We start from the raw sequence: 23,379 nt of genomic DNA on the forward strand, positions 1-23,379 counted from the left end.
CCAGTTTGGCCAATCTGTCTTCATAAGGCAATCCCACAATCCCAGGAACAAGTCTGGTGAACCTTTGTTGCATTCCCTCTATGGCAATAATAATTTCCTGAGATAAGGAGACCAAAACTACACTCAATACTCCAGGTGTAGTCTAAGCAAACTCCTACAGAATTGAAGCAAGGCCTCACTACTCCTGTACTCAAATCTTCTTGTAGTAAAGACCATAATTCTGTTAGCCTTCCTGATATCTTACCGCACCTGTATATCAGCTTTCACTGACTTAATATCAAGGATACCCAGGTACCTTTGTACATGTACGCTTTCCAATTTCTTACCATTTAAGAAAAGTTCTGCACATACGTTCCTCCTGTCGATGTGGATAACCTCACATGTTCCATATTATCTCCCATCTGCCTTATTTTTGCCCATTCATTAAAGGTTGTCCCAATCCTGCAGAAGCTGCTTTATATCATCGTCACAACATACTTAGTTTCGTACCATCTCAAATTTGGAATGATTATATTTGGTCCCCACATCCAAATCATTGTTTTACATTGTTAACAGCTGGGACCCAAGTACTGATCCTTGTGGTACCCCAGTAATGACAGCCAGCCAATGTGAGAATAACCCATTTATTCCTATGCTCTGTTTTCTATCGGTTAGCCAATCATTAATGCACATCAGGGTATTACCTCCCATTCCAAGTGCTTCAAGTTAATCTGAGCAGCTGCAACAGTGCAGGATTCTCATTTATCATCCTTCAATTTTTTTTATCCATATATTACATTTTAATAATTTTAATTGTTTTACAATACCCTGACAGTCTCATCCCTCTCTAGCTAAGGAACCTTGTCCAACTTGAACTACAAACCCATATTCTTTTCACCTGGTTGTGTGTTTGCCTTTTCTGCTGCTCTATTTCTCATTAAGAGACTTCAACTGCATAGTACTATCCACTGCTCCTGCCCTCTGCTGCCCCTCTCTAGACACCCTCCTATTCAGCTGTGATATGGGAAATTCCACTGTAACCAGCACAAATAAATGAAGGTAGGTTGTAAAAAGTACTTTAAGCAAGATTGCATTCCCAGGAATTGCAGTTTCAAAGCTGCATATTTTCCATATTTAATAATTAAGGCATAAGTTTTAATTAAAGCTTCTCATACAATAGGCCCAGTTAAACACTTCAATATCTTTGCGTATGAGTGATTAAAGTCGATCAGCCACTGAACTTGCTCATCATTATCTATCAGCCGCTCTGTGATCCCCAGCTGTGATCAGGCACCCAGCTAGGAAAGCCAATTCTTCACAGGTCAAATAATATCTTTGATAAATTGAGCTTCATGAATATACATCAGTTGTTTGATTTTAAAACTCATTTGTCAGCTTTTTTTTCGTAAAGCAGTTGTTTAAATCCATGCAGGAAAGATAAAAAAAAGGTGCATTCATCATGTGGATTTTCCATTAACTTCTTTCAAATCAGAGAAAATGGTGCTTCACTGTTTTATAGTAATAAACTCGACTGGATTAATCTGTTAAAAAATAAAGTTGTGGATTCAAAAATGCGAAGACTGCAAATTAACTAGAAATCTGAAAATTCAGAATAATCATTACGTCTGGGAAAGAAATGTAGGAAATCATATTTTATGCATTGAAGGAGAGAGTTATTGTCGAGTCTTAATTAACATGCAAGATTGAATTTGAGGAAGGTGTAGCGACAGGGCCATACCTGCTGTGAATGCATAATATGATTTGTTGATAAGTGTTTTCTGTCGGCATGTCTTTGTACTGAATCACTAATCAGAAAATTCCAGGCGGGATTCTCATTATTTTCCATCGAAAGTCTTAGACTGTTTTTGATAAATGCTGCCACATGTGCATCGCTGCTGGGGGCACCTTTTCATATTGCATAAATTTTCACGCAAGTAAACTAAAATATGTTCATTCTGTTTGAAGCAACTGATATCGGCAGCACAGGTCCGGTTAAATTACCTGAATATACTGAGTGATCTTCGAACATATGGAGGGAAAACCTTTAACGCAACTCTTCTGGTATGTAGGGGAAAGCAGAAACCTGGCTCATTATTTTTTATATATTTTTTGTTGTCTTTAATAAGTTTCTAATGAAATGCTATTTCTTTAGCTGCAGGACAGAGAATCGTTTATTACGTTGTTGGTAGGAGCCCAGTATGGTATCAGCCAAGTCATTAATAGCAAGCTCAATATTATAAACCAGTTAACAAATTTCAACAACATCAGGAAGTTGGAATTGACCTTCGAGTGTGAGAAGGTCAGCATGGTGAGCATCTACCTCGTGGATGTGAAGGTAAAGACTATTTATGCTAACTGATAATAAGGCTTTCTGATATATATGGTGGCTCAGTGGTTAGCATTGCTGCCTCATAGCGCCAGGGACCCAGGTTCAATTCCTCCCTGGGGTGACGGTCTGTGTGGAGTTTGTACATTTTCCCTGTATCTGCATGAGTTTCCTGCCACAGTCACAAAGATGTGCAGGTTGGACTGGCCGTGCCAAATTACCCGTAATGGCCAGGCGATGTGCAGGCTGAGGAAATGTAGGGTTATAGGGATAGGGTAGCGGGGTGGGTCTGGGTGCAGTGCTCTTCAGAGGGCTGGTGTGGAGTCGATGGGCAGAATAGCCTGCCTCCACATTGTGGGGATTCTATTCTATGATTCTAAGGCGTTGTCTGGTCAAATCCTGGCTGCTGTGCTGTAGTAAGATTTGTTCATCAGTTACTCCTACCCTCAGTTTGCAAACATTTTGCAATAAAGTTACTTCAGAGTGACTCTTCCTTTTGCCCACTGTCAGGCAGATGGCAGATGCTTCTCGTCACTTACCTGCACTGGGCCCTCCATGGTTCCAACATCAAGAGACCTGACTGTAATTTTAACTCAGGCCTGAGCACTAGATACCTCTGCAAATTTACAGCCAGGCCAGGCCGATCTGGAGCATGAACCTGATCAACCGCTGCAAAGAGAAGAGAAATCCCTCACTGTGGGGGGAGTGGTGTGCTCCTCCAGCACCCACAGGAAGACGTTTGGCCTCCCCTTTCCCAGCCTGTACAATCCCGCTTCTTCAGCTTGACACTGCTGCAAAACAGGGACCTGCCACCTGTTGATGTGTGTGATCTGTTGTGGAGAAATGTGGTTTGATATGGGCCAATGTGGTTTGACACGGGATGACACATGCTGATACGGTGCAATACAGCCTGGTTTGGGGGGTAGTAATGTAGTGGTGCAGACTGATAATGGGGTGACGTGGACTGATAAGAGATGATGTGAGCTTTCTGAGGATCAGTGTGAGCTGATGAGACAGTGCAGGCTGACATAGAGTCACAGAATGATACAGCACAGAAGGTGCTCATTCAGTGCATCCCACCCATTCTTCTTCTATTGTAGAGCTGGTCAATTAATCACACTCCACCATCCACCACCCGCACCCCCCCCCCCCCCCCCCCCCCCCCCCCCCCACCGACCCTATATTCATAACGCTGTGTCTTTTCCTCTTTCAACTACTTCTCCAATTTCCTTTTCAACAATGTTGTTGAATCTGCTTCCACTATTTTTTTCAGGCAATGCATCTCAGATTATCCCAACTCGCCTCATAAAACAACTTCTCCTCAATCTTTCCTTACTGTAGCTAATTAGTATAAATCTGTGCCGTCTGGTTACCGGCCTTTCTGTCCCTGCAGGTAATTCATCCTTATTTACCCTTCACCATTCTGATTGTCTCTATTAACTAGCCTTCTAATTACCACTGGGTAGCATGATGGCTCCGTGGTTAGCATTGCTATGTCACAGCGCCAGGGACTTGGGTTCAATTCCACCTATTTGTGACTATTTGCATGGAGTTTGGACATTCTCCCCGTGTCTGCATGGGTTTCTTCTGGGCGCTCCTGTTTCCTCCCACAGTCCAAAGATGTGCAGGCTGGGTGGATTGACCATGCTATTGTGTTCAGGGGAGTGTAGGTTAGGTGCATAATAGGGAGATGGGTCTGGGTGGGATGCTCTGAGGGTCGGTGTGGACTTGATGGGTCGATGGGCCTGCTTCCATACTGTAGGGATTCTATTCTTCACTGCTGCAAGTGAAGTTCTCCAAGTTCCCCACTACTGAAGTCCTTCTATCCAGAATTGCACAAAACTTTCCATTTTAGATTTATAAAATTCAGCATACTTAGCTTTCCTTTATACTTTAAGCTGCTGGTGCGTCCCTGTGTAAGCCCAGTCATGACGAAAAAGTAAAATAGTTTTTAATGGACTGAAGTAATCTACAAATATTAAAATGGGCCAATGAATGTCTTCCTTGTTCTCTGTTGAAAGGATAAGCTTTAGCAAACCTGCTGTTCTGTGACCCTTTGAATAGTCACATTTTGAACTGCACTTTGATTAGCTTGTCCTTAGGGAGAGTTGTTTGGAATGTGCTGTTGTGTTTGTGACAGAGTTTGGAGGTTAATGTTGGCTGCAGGAGGCTGAGACGGTGGGACAGTTTTGGAAAGGGCAGTAGGTGCAGGACCTCTTGCTCTCCACTATCAGTAGGACAGACATTGGAAGAGACGGAGAGAGGAACCTCTCTGACGGGAGAGGACAAGGAGGGCTCCCCTCACTTTGACAGGGCCTTTCAAAAGGACCAGTCCTTACAGAGCTATACAGGAGCAAGGCGTCAGAAGGCTTGTCCTTTTCTAAGGAATGAAGACTTGGCAACAGGGTTGACATTTCTTTGGAAATATTGCGCTCACTGTTCCTGTTTGAGGTTTGGATGAGAGAATCACTCCCTAAGACCCTGAGTGATGAGGGTTTCTGCAGAGATCTCCCTTCCTGCCCCCTTTCCCTTCCTCCCATTGTGAGAGATTTATTCCCCTCTGCATCGCTCCTGATAATTCTGCCTGTCACCCTCCACGCCCAGGCATTAGAATGGATAGTGTCTGCCAGGCCAGAAAGAACAGTACCTTGAAGACATGTGACATTCCGGTATAAAGATATCCACCTCGCCTTAAGTCACTCTGTATAATAGAGACATGAGTAGTGTCTTCATTCAGCCAGGCGTGGATATATAGTGGACAGTAACATCTGTAGGCACAGAATTAAGATTGTGTATGTGTGTGATATTGTAACTATGTAAGTAATGTTCTTCATAAGCTACAAGACATCTGTTTTAACAAGAGCCCTATGGTGTATGTTATGTGGACTATCACAAAGCCCATCAACATTGATCACTGGGAGCAAGTGACCTGACCAGTCCCTTGGAGCCAGACCATATCTTCCATCATTGGCAACATTGCTTCATGTTGCTAATGTCACCAACTATAAATAGCAACAGAAATGTTATAGTCCTCCAACAGACTCAAAGTCAATAGAAATCAATCCACAAATAACTGGAAAGCAGTTGATAATCCTTTTACCTAATCCTTGCTACCGTCTGTCAAATGTATGTTCAGCTGTTTGAGGTTAAAAAAGGACATTAGCTGGGGCTATAGTTTCAAACATGGCAATTTTGGCATCCAATCAGGATTAAGCACTGACTGATGCCATGATCTTTCTACTACATGTGCTCATGACGCACAAAAATGGTATCAATGCAGTCGTAGAATGTGTCTGTGCGTGTGCCTATGTGTGTCGATGTGCATATCTGTGTGTGTGTCCATGTGTGTGTGTGTCTGTACAAAATATGTTAACCAAACCAGCACCTGTAGCATCAAAAACACTGGCACAAAGGAGCCGCATCTGTGGTCAAAATCTTAAGTCATCAGGATAGCTATAGTTTTCAATTTCCTTTCTTCTCTCCTTTCTCAAGTCTGTAGCCAAACTGTCTCCTTTTCAAAGGCCCGTCTTTATATTTATTATTACTCACAACGGACCAAATCTGTTGTGGAGCCGCAAGAAATTATTGCTCCACTAGTTTTCAGGAGTAGGGGTCTGTTGCTTGAGCTTTCCTGTAATTCTCTCAAAACTTAATCATTTTTGTGATACGCATATTTTCGATGCTGCCTTGAAACTTCCTCTGTCTGCCACACTTCATTCCCCAGAACTCGAACCAGCGCCGTCTCGTTCCTCACTGACCCCAAAACATACAGATCAAGAAAGTTCCCTTCTACACATTAAAGGAATTACCCCTCTTCACTGCCTGCCTTTGACATAATGGACTCATTTGGGGCCTAGGGGAATGACCCGGAGTTTTCTGGGCTGATATGAGAATGTATGTGAAGTAATTGTAAAAAGGTCAGCTTAGAATATGAGTTCCCTGATTGGGGCTGTTAACCTGATCCACTCAGGGAGCCCTGGCTGACAACTATAAAGAGGAGTGTTAGATGTTCTGTTCACCCTGAGAACTAGCTCTGAGGAAGCCGGACCAGTGTCAAGTACTATGCACAGATAAGCAAAGTGTGATTTGGTGATGGGATGGTCGCTGTGGTGGAACTTGTGAGGGTGAATTGGCACTGAATGGCTATAATCCTTTACACTGAATAGAAACGTGGTGCTCTGTTATGTGGTCAGTGTGTAAAAGAGTTACTTGGGGTTGTCTCATTTCCCCAGAAGCATCAGAAATAGTAGGAATTGCAGATGCTGGAGTCTGAGATAGCAAGGTGTAGAGCTGGATTAACACAGCAGGCCAGGATGCATTAGGGGAGCAAGAAATTTAATGTTTCGGGTCAGGACCCTTCTTCAGTCAATTTTCCCGCTCCTCTAATGCTGCTGCAGTCATCCAGCTCCACACTTTATTTCCCTAGAAGCATGCTTCTCCAGTCCACAGTCTGTTTTAAAATAACTCTTTTCATTTACAGCTAAAGATAGACATCCATCGTGCCTTGACGTGAGCCTGACTTTCTGCACTCCTACCCCATCATCACCACACTCTCACGTGCACACAGTCCAGATCTCTCCAGCTAGCGATGTGCTCTCACCTGATTCCATCATTGCTGTATATTGTTTCTGATACTAACCCATTACTCTACACTTGGCATCCATACCAACTCCATACGTGATCCCCTGCACTACATAACGTTGTGCGTCTGCTGTCGGGTGACCTCTCACCAACCTAATCCCAACACCCCCGCCGCGCCACCTTTTTTCAGTGAAGAAGAAAATCCCTACAGTGTGGGAACAGGTCCTTCGGCCCAACAAGTCCACACTGACCCTCAGAGCATCCCACCCAGAGCCATCCCCCTGTAACCCACCTAAGCTACACATCCCTGAACACTACGGGCAATTCAGTATGGCCAGTCCACCTAGCCCGAACATCTCTGGAATGTGGGAGGAAACCGGAGCACCCGGACGAAACCCACGCAGACACCCGAGGATGGGATCAAACCCGGGTCCCTGGCACTGTGCGGCTGCAGTACTAACCACTGAGCCACTGTGCCGCCCTATCCTGCTCAGCACCTGTAACCCTCTCCCTCCCCCGTCTCTGCCCTGGATGCCACAGGGGTTCAGTTGGACTGGGGGGTGAGGGGGGAGAAGGTGACGTTGGAGATGAACTGGAGGCAGCATGAGGGAAGGAACGGAGTTAGCAATGAATGTGGCAGCAGGAGGGTCAGCGAGGGGTTGGGGTGGGAGGCCGCAATGAGTGGGCTGTAGATGAGTGGGGCGGCAAGAGGAGTTGCGAGGGGTGGACGTGAGACAGAGTGGAGCAGCCAACAGGAGGCAGCGTCCATCCAGCAAAAAGAGATGCCCATCTCAGTCTTTGCAGTGTCTGGGTGCTGGTCTGGGAAATCTCCGTGAAGACATCATTAGCAAACTGCTGACTTCAAAAGCAGAAATTGCTGGGAAATCTCAGCAGGTCTTGCAGCATCTGTGGAGAGAAATCACAGTTAACATTTCAGGTCCAGAGCCGCCTTCCTCAGAATTTTGTTTCTGATTTCCAGCATCTGCAGGTATTTTGGATTTTATTAAGCTGTTGACTATGTTGTCCCTGATTGAGAAATTCTTCGTCTGGTGTCTAGTCTAATTAATTAATGCACTGAGATTTGCAGCTTCCCTGATATTCTTAAATTATCAGCAGGATGAATAGGTGATGCTATCTCTCATTGATTCTTATTTGAGGAAAGTGTGATCTGTTTTTAAAATAAAAAAAACTTACATTTTAAAGCACATTTCAAAACGTCCCAAATGCTTCAAAATAAATGAAGTCTTTGAAGTGCAGTCATTTAGTGTAACTTACATTACAAATTTGCACAGCAAGATCCCACAAAATGGCAGGGCTTGAAACATAAACCTTAGGACTGGGAGCTACCTCTGACCATATGTGGCGTGTCCAGACTTCTAACAAGTTTGGCTGGCAATCAATCAACAAGTCCTGAACAGAGAATTTGAATACTTTTTATATTTACGTGTCAGCCATTTATACACATGGAAGAAAGGATTGTTCAGGGATTCAAAATCCAATTGATGTCACATTTGAGGAAAAGTTAGGAGTGTGAGATATGAGAGCACGAGTTGATAATCAGTCCCTTGGCCCTGCATTGTTATTCCATGAGATCACGAGTGACTGTGGTCTCTGAATGCCATTTTCCCACGATGCCCACACCCCTCTGGGGTAGAGAATTTGAAACATTCGCCGTCCTCTGAGTGAATATTTTCTACAGCTGTCAGTCCTGAACAGCCTACCTTTTATTCTGAGTTTGTGTCACCCTGATTTATATTTATATTTAGATTTTTTTTGGTCGTGTGTACTGAAGTACAAGAGAACAGTGAAAAGTGTATAATGTTGCCACACATGGTATTATATTAGGTAACAAGGTATCTAGGCACAAAAATCTTGGGTACAAAGTAGCAAGAGAAACAGCTTAAAAAGCTAAGCATTACCTTCATGAAATAAAGAAACATAGAGATAAGTTAATGCTTAACGTTAAAGTCTTTCTTAATTTAAACTAGAAAGTAAAGGAATTAAGTTAAAAGCTCAGCAGTCTTTGAGTCCTCTGCTTACCTCGCCTGCCTGGAGACCTCAGATGCCTGTTCTCGCAGACGCGAGTATGGGAGACACTTCCTTTTCTGTTTGGTCTTTGCATATTGGGACACAACGCCGTTGGGAACATGCCTGGGCAGGACCCACTTGCATGCCAAGCCAAGACACCACCATCAGCTACCGAGAGACCAGGCCGACATACTGCCAAAAGACCAGGCCGAGACTCACCACAAGCCGCAGAGAGACCAGCTGAGACGCACCACGAGCCGCAGAGAGACCAGGCTGAGGCTCACCACGAGCCACAGAGAGACCAGGCCGAGGCTCACCACGAGCAGCGGAGAGACCAGGCTGAGGCTCACCACGAGCCGCAGAGAGACCAGGCCGAGATGCACCACGAGCCGCAGAGAGACCAGGCCGAGAGTCACTGCAAGCAGCTGAGAGACCAGGCCGAGGCGCACCACGAGCCGCAGAGAGACCAGGCCGAGACTCACCACGAGCCGCAGAGAGACCAGGCTGAGACTCACCACGAGCCGCAGAGAGACCAGGCCGAGATGCACCACGAGCCGCAGAGAGACCAGGCCGAGAGTCACCGCGAGCTGCAGAGAGACCAGGCTGAGACTCACTGCAAGCAGTTGAGAGACCAGGCCGAGGCGCACCACGAGCCGCAGAGAGACCAGGCCGAGGCGCACCACGAGCCGCAGAGAGACCAGGCCAAGACTCACCACGAGCCGCCGAGAGACCAGACCGAGATTCACCACGAGCCGCAGAGAGACCAGGCCAAGGCGCACCACGAGCCGCAGAGAGACCAGGCCGAGACGCACCACGAGCCGCAGAGAGACCAGGCCGAGAGTCACCGTGAGCTGCAGAGAGACCAGGCTGAGACTCACTGCAAGCAGCTGAGAGACCAGGCCGAGGCACACCACGAGCCGCAGAGAGACCAGACCGAGACTCACCACGTGCAGCAGAGAGACCAGGCCGAGACTCTCCACGAGCCGCCGAGAGACCAGCTGAGGCGCACCACGAGCCGCAGAGAGACCAGGCCGAGACCCACCACGAGCCGCAGAGAGACCAGGCTGAGGCGCACCACGAGCCGCTGAGAGACCAGGCCGAGACTCTCCACGAGCCGCCGAGAGACCAGCTGAGGCGCACCACGAGCCACAGAGAGACCAGGCCAAGGCGCACCACGAGCCGCTGAGAGACCAGGCCGAGACTCACCACGTGCAGCAGAGAGACCAGGCCGAGACGCACCACAAGCCGCAGAGAGACCAGGCCGAGATACTCCATGAGCCACTGAAAGACTGGGCCAAGACACTGCCACAGCCACCTCACTGGGTCTGTTCTGAGGCAGGAAAGAAACACAAAGAACAAAAGAACAAAAGAAAAACAGATGAAAGAGAAGAAAATGAGAAATAAATGGATGGAATGGATGAGCTCCGGCTGGAGCATCCTACTCTGCCACTATCTTGGATTGTCCTGGTTCACGACTCACCAATCAGGAGAAACAGCTATCTTCACTCACCTGACCATCCCCTGTCAGAATTTTTTTTGCTTCAATGTGATCACCAGTTATTCTTCTAAACTCTAGAGATTACAAACCGGTATCTTCAATATATCAGTGGACACCCCTGCTATCCCGAGATTTAATCAAGTGACCCTTCATTGTATTCATTGAGAGTCCTCCCAGATTACACACTGTACTGTACCCTGTGCAGAATGTTAAGCAAAAATTACAATAAGGGGCACACGATGTCTTATGCTGGAGGATCCACTATTCCTAAACCACTGGATTCCTTGCTTATTTCATTATACTCACGGTGGGTCTTAAGGCAGGTTGTGGCCTTGGTCAGGATCAATAATTAGCTGCAAGCTGAACTATTGGTACCTTCACCTTTCATTAAACAATCTTCTACTTACAGGACACAGCTTGACGTGGGACATAACATCGAAGCATCTCTCTAGAATCAGTTGCCACTTGATCTCTTCCACCATTGCTGATATAGACTATTGACATTGAGAAGACCAAAGCCATTGTCTTCAGGTCCTGAACAGAACAAAAAACACACAAAGAACCGTGGATGCTGGAAATGAGAAACCAAAGCAGAAATCGCTGGTAAAACTCAGCAGGTCCAGCAGCATCTGTGAAGAGAAAGCAGTTTACACTGTCTTTAGGTCCTGCTCCAAATTCTAGTCCTGAGCTAGATAGACTCCATCTATCTCCTTAGCAACAGTGTCTGAATCTGAACGATTCTGTTCATATCCTTGGTATCACGTTTGATCCCTAGATGTTTTCTCAATGACATACTGCAGCAACACCAGGGCTGTGTTTTCTGAAGCGTTGCCTGTATCTGCTGTGTGTCAGGATCACTTGGCACATTCGCTGGTGGCTGTAGTGCAGGCTGAATTCACATGCACAGCCGTTTCTCATCCTTTCCAGTTGATGCCCAGATTAATTGTGAAAACTAGACTCATCGCCAGTTTGGGCTGAAGTAGTTCTGTGACTCTAAGTGGGTGCCTGTTTCTGGTCTGCATTGGCCAAGTCACTGCTATCTTTGGAAATTACTCTGGTGTCAGCAGATCAGTGTCGCTCTGGGCCTGGCATGGCTCTTTTTCTGGCATTCTAGGAAAACAGGCAAGATGGGTAGGCAGGCAAGCAGAAATCCAACCTTTCCTTGATAAATCATTCACTGCATATTCTCTTAAAGTAGCACAAAGATCAATTCAGATTCAGTCACAAGATTCTGTCTTGCTTCCCCAGGATCACCTCACAATTATGCAAAACAATTACTGAGTTCAACCAATGCCTCTTCTGTCGCGGATTGAGGGAATAGTTTAAATCACAGAATGAAGGATCGATAGGCTCCCTGTCCTGAGAAATGTTGTTCTTTATAAATGTAAGGCAAATCTCCCTTTAAAAGTTTTCTTTGGGAAGGAGAGGAGACATTAGTGACTGTTCTAACTGGTCATGTAGTTGTCAAATGATGTCCCACCTGCAGTATATCATTGAGTCCCATGACACCTATTTGATGTAAATTCAATAATGAGCCAGAATTCACTTCCAAAGCAGCCGTGAGTGTCACAGCTCTCGTCAATTTATTATTGCGTAAATTCTTGTGGTGAGGATAAGTTGCTGAGAGATTTGTACCATTTTATTGCTAGCCTTGATTAAACCACAACTCACCCATTACCTTCTCAAAGTTTATAGAGTCATAGAGATCTATGCACAGAAAAGGGCCCTTCAACCCATTGAGTCTGTGCTGGTCAAAACGCCTGTCTAACTCTATAATACGAATTCCCAGCACTCAGCCCATAGCGTTGTCTGCCTTGGTATTGCAAGTGCACATCATAATACTTCTTAAATGTTATGAGGGCTTCTGCCTCTACCACCCTTGCAGGCCACAACTCACTCGGTGAAAATGTTTTCCTCTTATCTGCCCCTTACTTTAAAGAAATGTCCCTGGTCACTGATTCCTCCATCAAGAGAAACATTTCTTCCTGTTGACAATATCTATGCCCCTCATAATTTTGTACATCTCAATCATGTCCCCTCAGTCTCCTGTGCTCTTTGGAAAACAACCCCAGTCTACTCGATCTCTCTTCATAGCTAGAACTCTGCAGCCTAAGTAACATGCTGTTAAACCTTCTCCACACCCTCTCCAATGCAATTCATCCTTCCCATAATGTGGATTTAAGAATAGCACACAATACTGTGTGCTGTTTTATCTCAAGAGGGTTGGAATATAAAAGCAGCGATGTGCTTCTGAGACTTTATAAAGCTCTAGTTAGGCCCCATGTAGAATACTGTGTCCAATTTTGGGCCCCACCCCTCAGGAAGGACATACTAGCCCTGGAGCGTGTCCAGCAGAGATTCACACGGATGATCCCTGGAATGGTAGGTTTAACGTATGATGAATGGCTAAGGATTCTGGGATTGCACTCATTAGAGTTTAGAAGGTTGAGGGGAGATCTAATAGAAACTTACAAGATAATGTATGGTTTAGAAGGGGTGGACGCAAGGAAGTTGTTTCCGTTAGGCGGGGAGACTAGGACCTGTGGGGACAGCCTTAAAATTAGAGGGGGTAAATTTAAAACTGAAATGAGACGACATTTCTTCAGCCAGAGAGTGGTGGGCTTGTGGAATTCATTGCCACGGAGTGCAGTGGAGGCCGGGACGTTGGATGCCTTCAAGGCAGAGATCGAAAAATTCTTGATCTCAGAAGGAATCAAGGGCTATGGGGAGAGTGCAGGGAAGTGGTGTTGAAATGCCCATCAGCCATGATTTAAATGGCGGAGTGGACTTGATGGGCTGAATGGCCTTACTTCCACTCCTATGTCTTATGGTCTATTGTAGCTATGATCTAACTAGCATTTTAGAAAGTCCCATTATAACCTGCTGTTAAACTCTGCATCTTGGCTAATAAAGGCAAATACCCCATTCACCTTCATAATCACTTTATCCACCCGTCCTGATACTTTAAAGGACCAGTGGACATCCACACTAAGGCCCTTCCGATTCTCAGTGCTTCCCAGGATCCTACTGGTCATCGTGTATTCTCTGGACTTGTTTCTCCACCCCAAGTGCATCACCTCACATTTATCCAGATGGAATTCCATTTGCCACTGATCAGCCTATCTGACCACCCCTTCTATATACTCTTGTAATCTAGGGATATCCTCCTCACTTTTTACCACCTGACCAATTTTTAAATCAACTGAAAACCTATTGATCGACCCTCCTACATTCAAGTCAGAATTAATTATATAAACCACAACTTTAAGGGCCCCCACACTCATCCCTGTGTGACCTGACCAGTTTTCCAGTTGGAAAAAACAGCCCTCAACCATCACCCTCTGCATCCTGCCACTCAGCCAATTATGGATCCAATTAGCCAAATTTCCTTGGATCCCATGGGCTCTTTTCTTTGTTACCAATCTCTTATACAGGACCTTATCAAAAGCCTTGTTGACATCCAAATGGACATCAAAAGTATTCACTCACCTACACACCTTGTCAACTCTTTGAAAAATTCAATCAAATTGGTCAGACATGAATTTCCTTTAACAAAACCATGCTGACTATTTTTGATTAACTCCTGCCTTTCCAATCACAAATTAATTCTGTCCCGCAGAGTCGTTCCAGCAATTTCTCCAGCACGAGGTACAACTGGTTGGTCTGTAGCCCTTCCTCTTGAATAACATTGGCTGTCTGCAAGTCCTCTGACACTACTTCTAGGATAGAGAGGAATTGAAAATATTGCCAATGTCCCTGGTATTTCCTCCCTTAAAAACCTGGGATACATTTCATCCAGCCCTGGAGACTTATCGACTTCTAAGCCAGACCCTTTGGAACCTTCTCTCTGTCAATGCTAATTTCTCTAATTGTATCACAGACTTCTCCCTGATTTCTATACTCATATCGGCCATTTCACTGTTGAATACTGACCAAAAGTATTCTTTAGAACCCTACCTACATCCTCTGACTTCTCACATATTACTGTGGTCCCAGTGGGCCCTACTCTTTCCTTTTATCTAAGGTACTTGTTAACCAGTTTAGGATTGCCCTTTACTTTACCTTCCAGGATCTTTTCATGTCCCTTTTATGGTCTCCTATTCATAGCACATTGAACATTGGACATAGTTCAGCCCGATGCAGGCCCTTCAGCCCACGATGTTTTGCCGAACTTTTACCCTAATTATAAGGTCTATGTAACCTCGACCCCTACCTATTACTATTATCCATATGCCTATCTAATAGCAGCTTAAATGCCCCTAATGAAGCCAACTCCACTACCCTCTCCAGCAATGCATTCCACGCCCTGACCACTCTCTGAGTAAAGAACCTACCTCTGACACCTCCCTGATATCTACCTCCACTCACTTTAAAACTATGCTCCCTCATAATAGCCACCTCCACCCTAGGAAAAAGTCTCTGGCTATCTACTCTATCTATACCTCTGATCATTTTGTACACCTCTATGAAGTCAAATTTTCCATTTTAAGTTCCCTATTGTGCATTCTGTACAGCACCAAATAGCCCTGGCTATCTGCATAAGTATCCCTTTTTCTCTGAATCCAATGCTGTAAATCTCTAGATATCCAGGTCCCAGAGGCTTAAATGGTCCTGCCCATTCTTTTATTGCAGCACGTTGACCCTGTACTCTCCATACTTGCTTCTAGAATGCATCCTGTTGTTCTGTGACAAATTGGCTTGAAAGTTTTAAGAAATTGTTGCATCTGAGTATTAATGGTTAATTAAACTCATCCCAAGTTCCTATGTTGGAACAGTATCTAAGAAATACTCCATGTGTGCAAAGCTCTTTGAGATGTCCAGTAACTCTGAAAGGTGCGATATAAATTCAAGATTTCCTTTCAAAGAGATGTGGGTGGTAAGTACTCGACAGAATCAAGATACTTTTTAACGAGAGTTAATGGGAACTGCAGATGCTGGAGAATCCAAGATAAGAAAGTGTGGAGCTGGATGAACACAGCAGGCCAAGCAGCATCTCAGGAGCACAAAAGCTGACGTTTCGGGCCTAGACCCTTCAACAGAGAGCGATAAGTTTTAGGTTTTGATAATACAATCCACCTCTCCTATTCAGAAGAGAATAAATCCATCTCCAGGTGTTATTCCAAACTGTACTAAATTGTTGTTAGAAATTCGCATAATTTTACATTTGCTTTTACTTATCTTTTCTCTATTTTTTTCTCTATACAAGCACTCTTTTTTTCCCTTCCTGAGCCCAAATTGACTAATCTACCTTCTGTATTGTTCCTGCTTCTTTCTCAATCCTTAATTTTCATGGTTAAAGAGATAGATTGTTTTACCTGTTATTTGACAAGATCCCAGATTCCCCGTTGCCCTCACTTATCAACTTGAACTTTCAGTAACTTACAATATTTTCATGCTTTAGAGGGAAGAAACAAAACACTGATGTTGCATTTCAGCAAACTCTAGGCAGATAATGTTGAGCAAATACTGTTTAAAATAAAGGAATTGATACCAATTGAAATTTAGTGCTATTAGTGGAAGAGTTCAATTACTGACACTATGCTTGTATTCACAGTCCCTGACTTTGTTACTGGAATCTCATCATGCCAAAGACCTCGTGTGTTTGATTGCTGGATATCATAGACTATATGTGAACTCAACAGACTCCATATTCACTTGGCCTAGCAACTATCAAAGTCAGACACTTACAAGTGAAGAAGGTAATATTTTGGTTATTGTTTATTTTTTAAAATGAGAATCCCAGTTTTACTGTTGCCATACTTTTGCCCAAGAAAACTTACATTCCAAATGTGAGATAACGGTGTGTGGAGCTGGAGGAACACAGCAGGACAGGCAGACTCAGAGGAACAGGAAAGCTGATGTTTTGGGTCAGGACCCTTCTTCAGAAACTCCCAGCCCGAAATGTCAGCTCCTCTGATGCTGCCTGGCCTGCTGTGTTCCCTCAGCTCCACGCTGTTATCTCTGACTCTAGCATCGACAGTTCTTGCTGTCGCATTCCAAATGTGAATTTCGTTTCCATTGTCGCTGCTCCCAGGCAGAACTGTGTTTTCACTGGTAGTTTTAGCGCTGCAAACTGGACAGGGCTGTTCCGAATGTATGCAGAGACTGATTGGATCCTTGGTTAATGTCTGCCTTGGTTGAGAGGCAGCCTTTACAACCAGTGTGAAAGTTACAGTTTCAAGTAGCACTTGAAGATACTCTCACTGACTGGGTGCTGCATAGAGGTAAAAACTGAAAGAACTGAGGATACTGTAAGTCAGGAACAAAAACAGAAATTGCTAGAAAAGCTCAGCAGGTCTGGCAGCATCTGTGGGGACAAAATCAGAGTTAACGTTTTAGGTCCTGTGACCCTTCCTCAGAACTGCAACCAGAACTCAGAACCAGTTCTGGGGAGGGGTCACCGGACCCAAAATGTTAACACTGATATTTTCTTCACAAATGCTGCCAGACCTGCTGAGCTTTTCCAGCAACTTCTGTTTTTGTTGCTGCACAGAGGTGCTATCTTTTAGATGAGCCATTGAGACGTTGGGAAAGTTTAGATAATTCCATGGTACCATTTGAAAAAAGGCAGAAGTTTCTCCTTGTACTTTGCTCAATATCTGTTATAAGATGACAAAGTGTGGAGCTGGATGAACACAGCAGGCCAAGCAGCATCTCAGGAGCACAAAAGCTGACATTTCAGGCCTAGACCCTTCATCAGAGACAGAGGGTCTAGGCCCGAAACGTCAGCTTTTGTGCTCCTGAGATGCTGCTTGGCCTGCTGTGTTCATCCAGCCTCACATTTTATTATCACATTTTATTATCTTGGATTCTCCAGCATCTGCAGTTCCCATTATCTCAATATCTGTTGTACCAGACTTGGTGTAGTGCAATGTGACAATATTAATTATTGACCATAGAGAAAAGGCTTCTCTAGGTAGCATCTACACTCTATTTGTGACAAATGACAACTTCTGGACGCGAACCATTTTAACTCCTCTCCACTCTCTGGGTGACATGTCCACCCTGGGCCTCCTCCAGTGTCACAATGATGCCACCCGCAAACTGTAGGAGCAGCACCTCATATTCCACCTCGGGATGTTATGTCCCAATGGCCTAAACATAGATTTTACCAGCTTCAAAATCTCCCCACCCTCCGCCTCATCCCATGACCAACCCTCCTTAACCTGACACAACCTGTCCATCTTCTTTCCCGCCTATCTGCCCCTCCCATCCCGCTGACCAATCCCCACCACTCCCTACCTGCACTCACCTATCACTATCTCACATACCTTCCCCACCCCGACCCGTCCTCTCTCCATTTCTGAGCTCCCCTCCCCCCAACCATAACATTTCTGAAGAAGGGTCCCGACCCGAAACGTCAACTTTCCTGCTCCTCTGCTGCTGACAGGGCCTGCTATGTTCCTCCAGCTCCACGCTGTGTTATTTCTGACTCCAGCATCGGCAGTTCTTACAATCTCTAGGTAGATTAGATCCGCTATCCAGTTTTAAAGGGAGATGAGTGAGCCTAAGACTAGTATTTTATACTTTACAAGGGGCAATTATGTGGGCTTGAAAATTGAGCAGCTAAAATGAACTGAGATACTAGGTTCAGGAACAGATCAATAGAGAAGCTAAGGTAGATATATAAGGGAATATTTCAAAGTACTTGGAATAAGTCTTTTTGTACTATGAAAAGAAGTTCTAAAGGGAGAACTAACTATCTATGATCAATGTAAGAACTTAAGGAAGGTATCAAGATTAAGGGAGAAGTATATATTATGAAAAGTGGGTCAGGTAATTGGACAGAAGATAAAGAATGGCAGAGAATGACAAAGATTAATCAAGAGAAATAAATTGGAGCATGAGAGGATGCTAACTAGAAAAGTAAGAACAGACTGGGTGACCACTTTGCTCAATGCACAAGCAAACCCCGACCTTCCCATTGCCAGTTGTTTAAACACAGCATCCTGTTTGCATGCCCACTAGTCCTCGGCATGCTGCAGTGAATCACAGCGAAAACCGGAGGAACAAAATCTCATCTTCTAACTAGGCTCTATACAAGAAGGGGGAGAAAAGAGGAAACTATGGGCCAGTTAGTTTGATACTTGTCGTAGGGAAGCTGTTCAAATCAATAGGAAGGAGATTATAGTTGAACGCACACAAAACTCTAGCTATTTGGGGAGAGTCAGCATTGTTCTGTGAAAGGGAAATCATGTTTGACCAATTTATGTCAATTCTTTGAAGGAGTAGTCTGTGCTGTGGTTAATGGGGAACCTGTAGAGATACTACGCTTCGGTCTTCAGTGGGATTTGACGTGCAGTATAAAAGGTTATTGCACCAAATAGGTCCCAAATGGTAACATAATGGTATGGGTAGAAGATTGGCTGTGTTCAAGATCCACCAGAGGTGTGTAATAACATCACTGAACAGGTTGGTTAAAAATATCCAGACAGAGAGTGTGCATGGAAGGGGACCCTTTCTGAATGAAAGGAGGATGAGTCCTAGAAGAAAGAGATAACAAAGTGGGGAGCTGATGAACACAGCAGGCCAAACAGCATCTTAGGAGCACAAAAGCTGACATTTCAGGCCTGGACCCTTTATCAGAAGAAGAATCTGTGTTGGGACCTAAGCATTTTGTGATTTATATCAATGACTTCGATATGGGGAGTTTAGATTACTCAAAGATAGGCAGGGAAGTAAATTGTGAAGTGGACATGAGTTTTCAGATGGATTTCAACAGATTGAATGAGAGCTCAAGGGTTTGGCTGATGGGATATAATATGGGAAACTGATTTTTTTCACTTTGGCAGGCAGAATAAAAAAGAAGCAGAGTATTGCTTGAAGCAAGAATAACATTTCAGGGTGCAGAAATATTTATACGTTGTAGTGCATGATTTACAAAAACAAAGTGCAGCAAATAAATGTGAAAGGTTAATGGAATACTATTCTTTATTGGGAAGAGTATTAAATGCAAACATAAAGATGCTTTGCTTAGTTATCCAGGGCATCGGTGAGACTATGTCCCTAATATTGCATGCAGTTTTGGTCTTCTTATTTAAGGAAGACCGTAAATGTTTTTAAAACAGTTCAGAGGAGCTTCATGAGATTGATACTTAAGGTTGTGCAAACTGCCTTGCTTCCATTGGAGTTTAGGTGGGTGAAGGGTGATTTGATAGAAGTACATACAATCCTGAACGGTCTGGACAAATTGGAGGCAGGAATGATGTTTCCTCTCTTGAGTGAATCCAAAATTAGGGGTCACTTTTTTTAAAAAAATACAAAAAAAAGAGATGAGTGTTTTTCTTCCTGATGGTTGTGAAACTTTAACACTTTTTTGTCTCGGAAGATGGTGGAGGTGGGGTCATTGAATCCTTTTTAAGGTTGAGGTAGATAGATATTTGTAGGCCACAAGAATGAAAGATTCACGTAGATGGGGAAATAGCGTATGAAGCACAAACAGGTTAGCTATGATCATACTGAATGGCAGGGCAGGCTCCATTGTCCCAGTGACTTTTATCTGTTCCTAATTGACTTGTGCTTCTTCTATTTGCTTTCAATTCAGTCCATTTCCTGGATGGAAAGTCTCAGTTTCTTTTCTCAGCATACATTTCCTCTGTGGCATATCATCCACATCTTCAGTACAGACAGCAGGCAGCTCACCCATCACCCTCTCAAGGGCAATTAGGGATGGGCAATAAATGCTGGTCACCCAGTAACACCCTCATCCTATGAATTAATATATTAAAAAAACACAGGGTAAAGGACAAGAGGATTCTTCTTTCAGATCTTCAAAATGTGTGTAGATTATTAAAAATCAGGATTAACAGACCCATCAGCTCCTGTGGGTATTATATCCAAAGGATGGTAATACTTTTCATTCCAATGCCAGTTCTTCCATTAGACTATAAAATGTGAGGCTGGACGAACACAGCAGGCCAAGCAGCATCTCAGGAGCACAAAAGCTGACGTTTCGGGCCTAGACCCTTCATCAGAGAGGGGGATGGGGTGAGGGTTCTGGAATAAATAGGGACCGAGGGGGAGGCGGACCGAAGATGGAGAGAAAAGAAGATAGGTGGAGAGGAGAGTATAGGTGGGGAGGTAGGGAGGGGATAGGTCAGTCCAGGGAAGACGGACAGGTCAAGGAGGTGGGATGAGGTTAGTAGGTAGGAGATGGAGGTGCGGCTTGAGGTGGGAGGAAGGGATGGGTGAGAGGAAGAACAGGTTAAGGAGGCAGAGACAGGCTGGACTGGTTTTGGGATGCAGTGGGTGGAGGGGAAGAGCTGGGCTGGTTGTGTGGTGCAGTGGGGGGAGGGGACGAACTGGGCTGGTTTTGGGATGCGGTGGGGGAAGGGGAGATTTTGAAGCTGGTGAAGTCCACATTGATACCATTGGGCTGCAGGGTTCCCAAGCGGAATATGAGTTGCTGTTCCTGCAACCTTCGGGTGGCATCACTGTGGCACTGCAGGAGGCCTATGATGGACATGTCTTCTAAAGAATGGGAGGGGGAGTGGAAATGGTTTGCGACTGGGAGGTGCAGTTGTTTATTGCGAACTGAGCGGAGGCGTTCTGCAAAGCGGTCGCCAAGCCTCCGCTTGGTTTCCACAATGTACCAGTCACGGTTGGACATAGAACAGTTTTTCCGCCGCCTTCGCCTCCATGCCTACTTCTTCAACCGGGAACCTAACCCTCCCTCCACTGATCCCTTCTCCCGCTTCCAACACAAGTCCTCCTCCTGGACTCCACCCCCAGGCCTCCTACCTTCCCTCGACCTCTTCATCTCAAACTGCCGTCGAGACATTAACCGCCTCAACCTCTCCACCCCTCTCACCCACTCCAACCTCTCCCCCGCAGAACGGGCAGCCCTCTGCTCCAACCCCAACCTCACCATCAAACCCGCAGACAAGGGTGGCGCGGTGGTAGCATGGCGCACTGACCTCTACATTGCCGAGGCCAAACGCCAACTCTCCGACACCACCTCCCACCGTCCCCTCGATCATGACCCCACACCCGAGCACCAAACCATCATCTCCAACACCATTCATGACCTCATCACCTCAGGGAACCTCCCACCCACAGCCTCCAACCTCATTGTTCCCCAACCCCGCACGGCCCGTTTCTATGTCCTTCCCAAAATCCACAAACCTGCCTTCCCTGGTCGACCCATTGTCTCAGCCTGTTCCTGCCCCACCGAACACATCCCCACCTATTTGGACTCCATTTTCCCCCCTTTGGTCCAGGAACCACCCACGCCCTCCACCTCCTCCAGGACTTCCAATTCCCTGGCCCCCAACACCTCATTTTCACCATGGACATCCAGTCCCTATACACCTGTATACCACATGCAGATGGCCTCAAGGCTCTCCGCTTCTTCTTGTCCCGCAGGCCCGACCAGTCCCCCTCCACCGACACCCTCATCCGCCTAGCCGAACTCGTCCTCACCCTCAACAACTTCTCTTTCGATTCCTCCCACTTCCTACAGACTAAGGGGGTGGCCATGGGCACCCGCATGGGCCCCAGCTATGCCTGGCTCTTTGTAGGTTACGTGGAACAGTCCCTCTTCTGCACCTACACAGGCCCCAAACCCCACCTCTTCCTCCGTTACATTGATGACTGTATCGGCGCCGCCTCTTGCTCCCCAGAGGAGCTCGAACAGTTCATCCACTTCACCAACACCTTCCACCCCAACCTCAAGTTCACCTGGGCCATCTCCAGCACATCCCTCACCTTCCTGGACCTCTCAGTCTCCATCTCAGGCAACCAGCTTGTAACTGATGTCCATTTCAAGCACACCGACTCCCACAGCTACCTAGAATACACCTCCTCCCACCCAACATCCTGCAAAAATTCCATCCCCTATTCCCAATTCCTCCGCCTCCGCCGCATCTGCTCCCACGATGAGGCATTCCACTCCCGCACATCCCAGATGTCCAAGTTCTTCAAGGACCGCAACTTTCCCCCCACAGTGGTCGAGGACGCCCCTCCCGCATTTCCCGCAACACATCCCTCACACCCCGCCCCCACCACAAACGCCCAAAGAGGATCCCGCTCGTTCTCACACACCACCCCACCAACCTCCGGATACAACGCATCATCCTCCGACACTTCTGCCATCTACAATCCGACCCCACCACCCAAGACATTTTTCCATCCCTACCCTTGTCTGCTTTCTGGAGAGACCACTCTCTCCGTGACTCCCTTGTTCGCTCCACACTGCCCTCCAACCCCACCACCCCAGCACCTTCCCTTGCAACCGCAGGAAATGCTACACTTTCCCCCACACCTCCTCCCTCACCCCTATCCCAAGCCCTAAGATGACTTTCCATATTAAGCAGAGGTTCACCTGCACATCTGCCAATGTGGTACACTGTATCCATTGTACCCGGTGTGGCATCCTCTACATTGGGGAAACCAAGCGGAGGCTTGGGGACCGCTTTGCAGAACACCTCCGCTCAGTTCGCAATAAACAACTGCACCTCCCAGTCGCAAACCATTTCCACTCCCCCTCCCATTCTTTAGATGACATGTCCATCATGGGTCTCATGCAGTGCCACAATGATGCCACCCGAAGGTTGCAGGAATAGCAACTCATATTCCGCTTGGGAACCCTGCAGCCCAATGGTATCAATGTGGACTTCACCAGTTTCAAAATCTCCCCTTCCCCCACCGCATCCCAAAACCAGCCCAGTTCCTCCCCTCCCCCCACTGCACCACACAACTAGCCCAGCTCTTCCCCTCCACCCACTGCATCCCAAAACCAGTCCAACATGTCTCTGCCTCCTTAACCTGTTCTTCCTCTCACCCATCCCTTCCTCCCACCCCAAGCCGCACCTCCATCTCCTACCTACTAACCTCATCCCACCTCCTTGACCTGTCCGTCTTCCCTGGACTGACCTATCCCCTCCCTACCTCCCCACCTATACTCTCCTCTCCACCTATCTTTTCTTTCCATCTTCGGTCCACGTCCCCCTCTCTCCCTATTTATTCC

The 23,379-nt window shown here is 45.9% G+C and overlaps 1 protein-coding gene across 2 annotated transcripts in view; it reads left to right on the forward strand.

Annotated features, from left to right (window-relative positions):
* The window catches only part of LOC125450440 (FERM and PDZ domain-containing protein 1), a 133,782-nt gene that overhangs the window by 80,505 nt on the left and 29,898 nt on the right, over positions 1-23,379 (forward strand). For both annotated transcript variants that reach the window (XM_048526445.2, XM_048526437.2), the window contains exons 12-14: positions 1,945-2,040; positions 2,132-2,314; positions 15,967-16,111. In XM_048526445.2, coding sequence (XP_048382402.2) covers positions 1,945-2,040; positions 2,132-2,314; positions 15,967-16,111 — 424 coding nt within the window. The remainder of the gene's footprint in view (positions 1-1,944; positions 2,041-2,131; positions 2,315-15,966; positions 16,112-23,379) is intronic.

Source organism: Stegostoma tigrinum, chromosome 3 (assembly GCF_030684315.1).
Source record: "Stegostoma tigrinum isolate sSteTig4 chromosome 3, sSteTig4.hap1, whole genome shotgun sequence".
Taxonomy (NCBI): domain Eukaryota; kingdom Metazoa; phylum Chordata; class Chondrichthyes; order Orectolobiformes; family Stegostomatidae; genus Stegostoma; species Stegostoma tigrinum.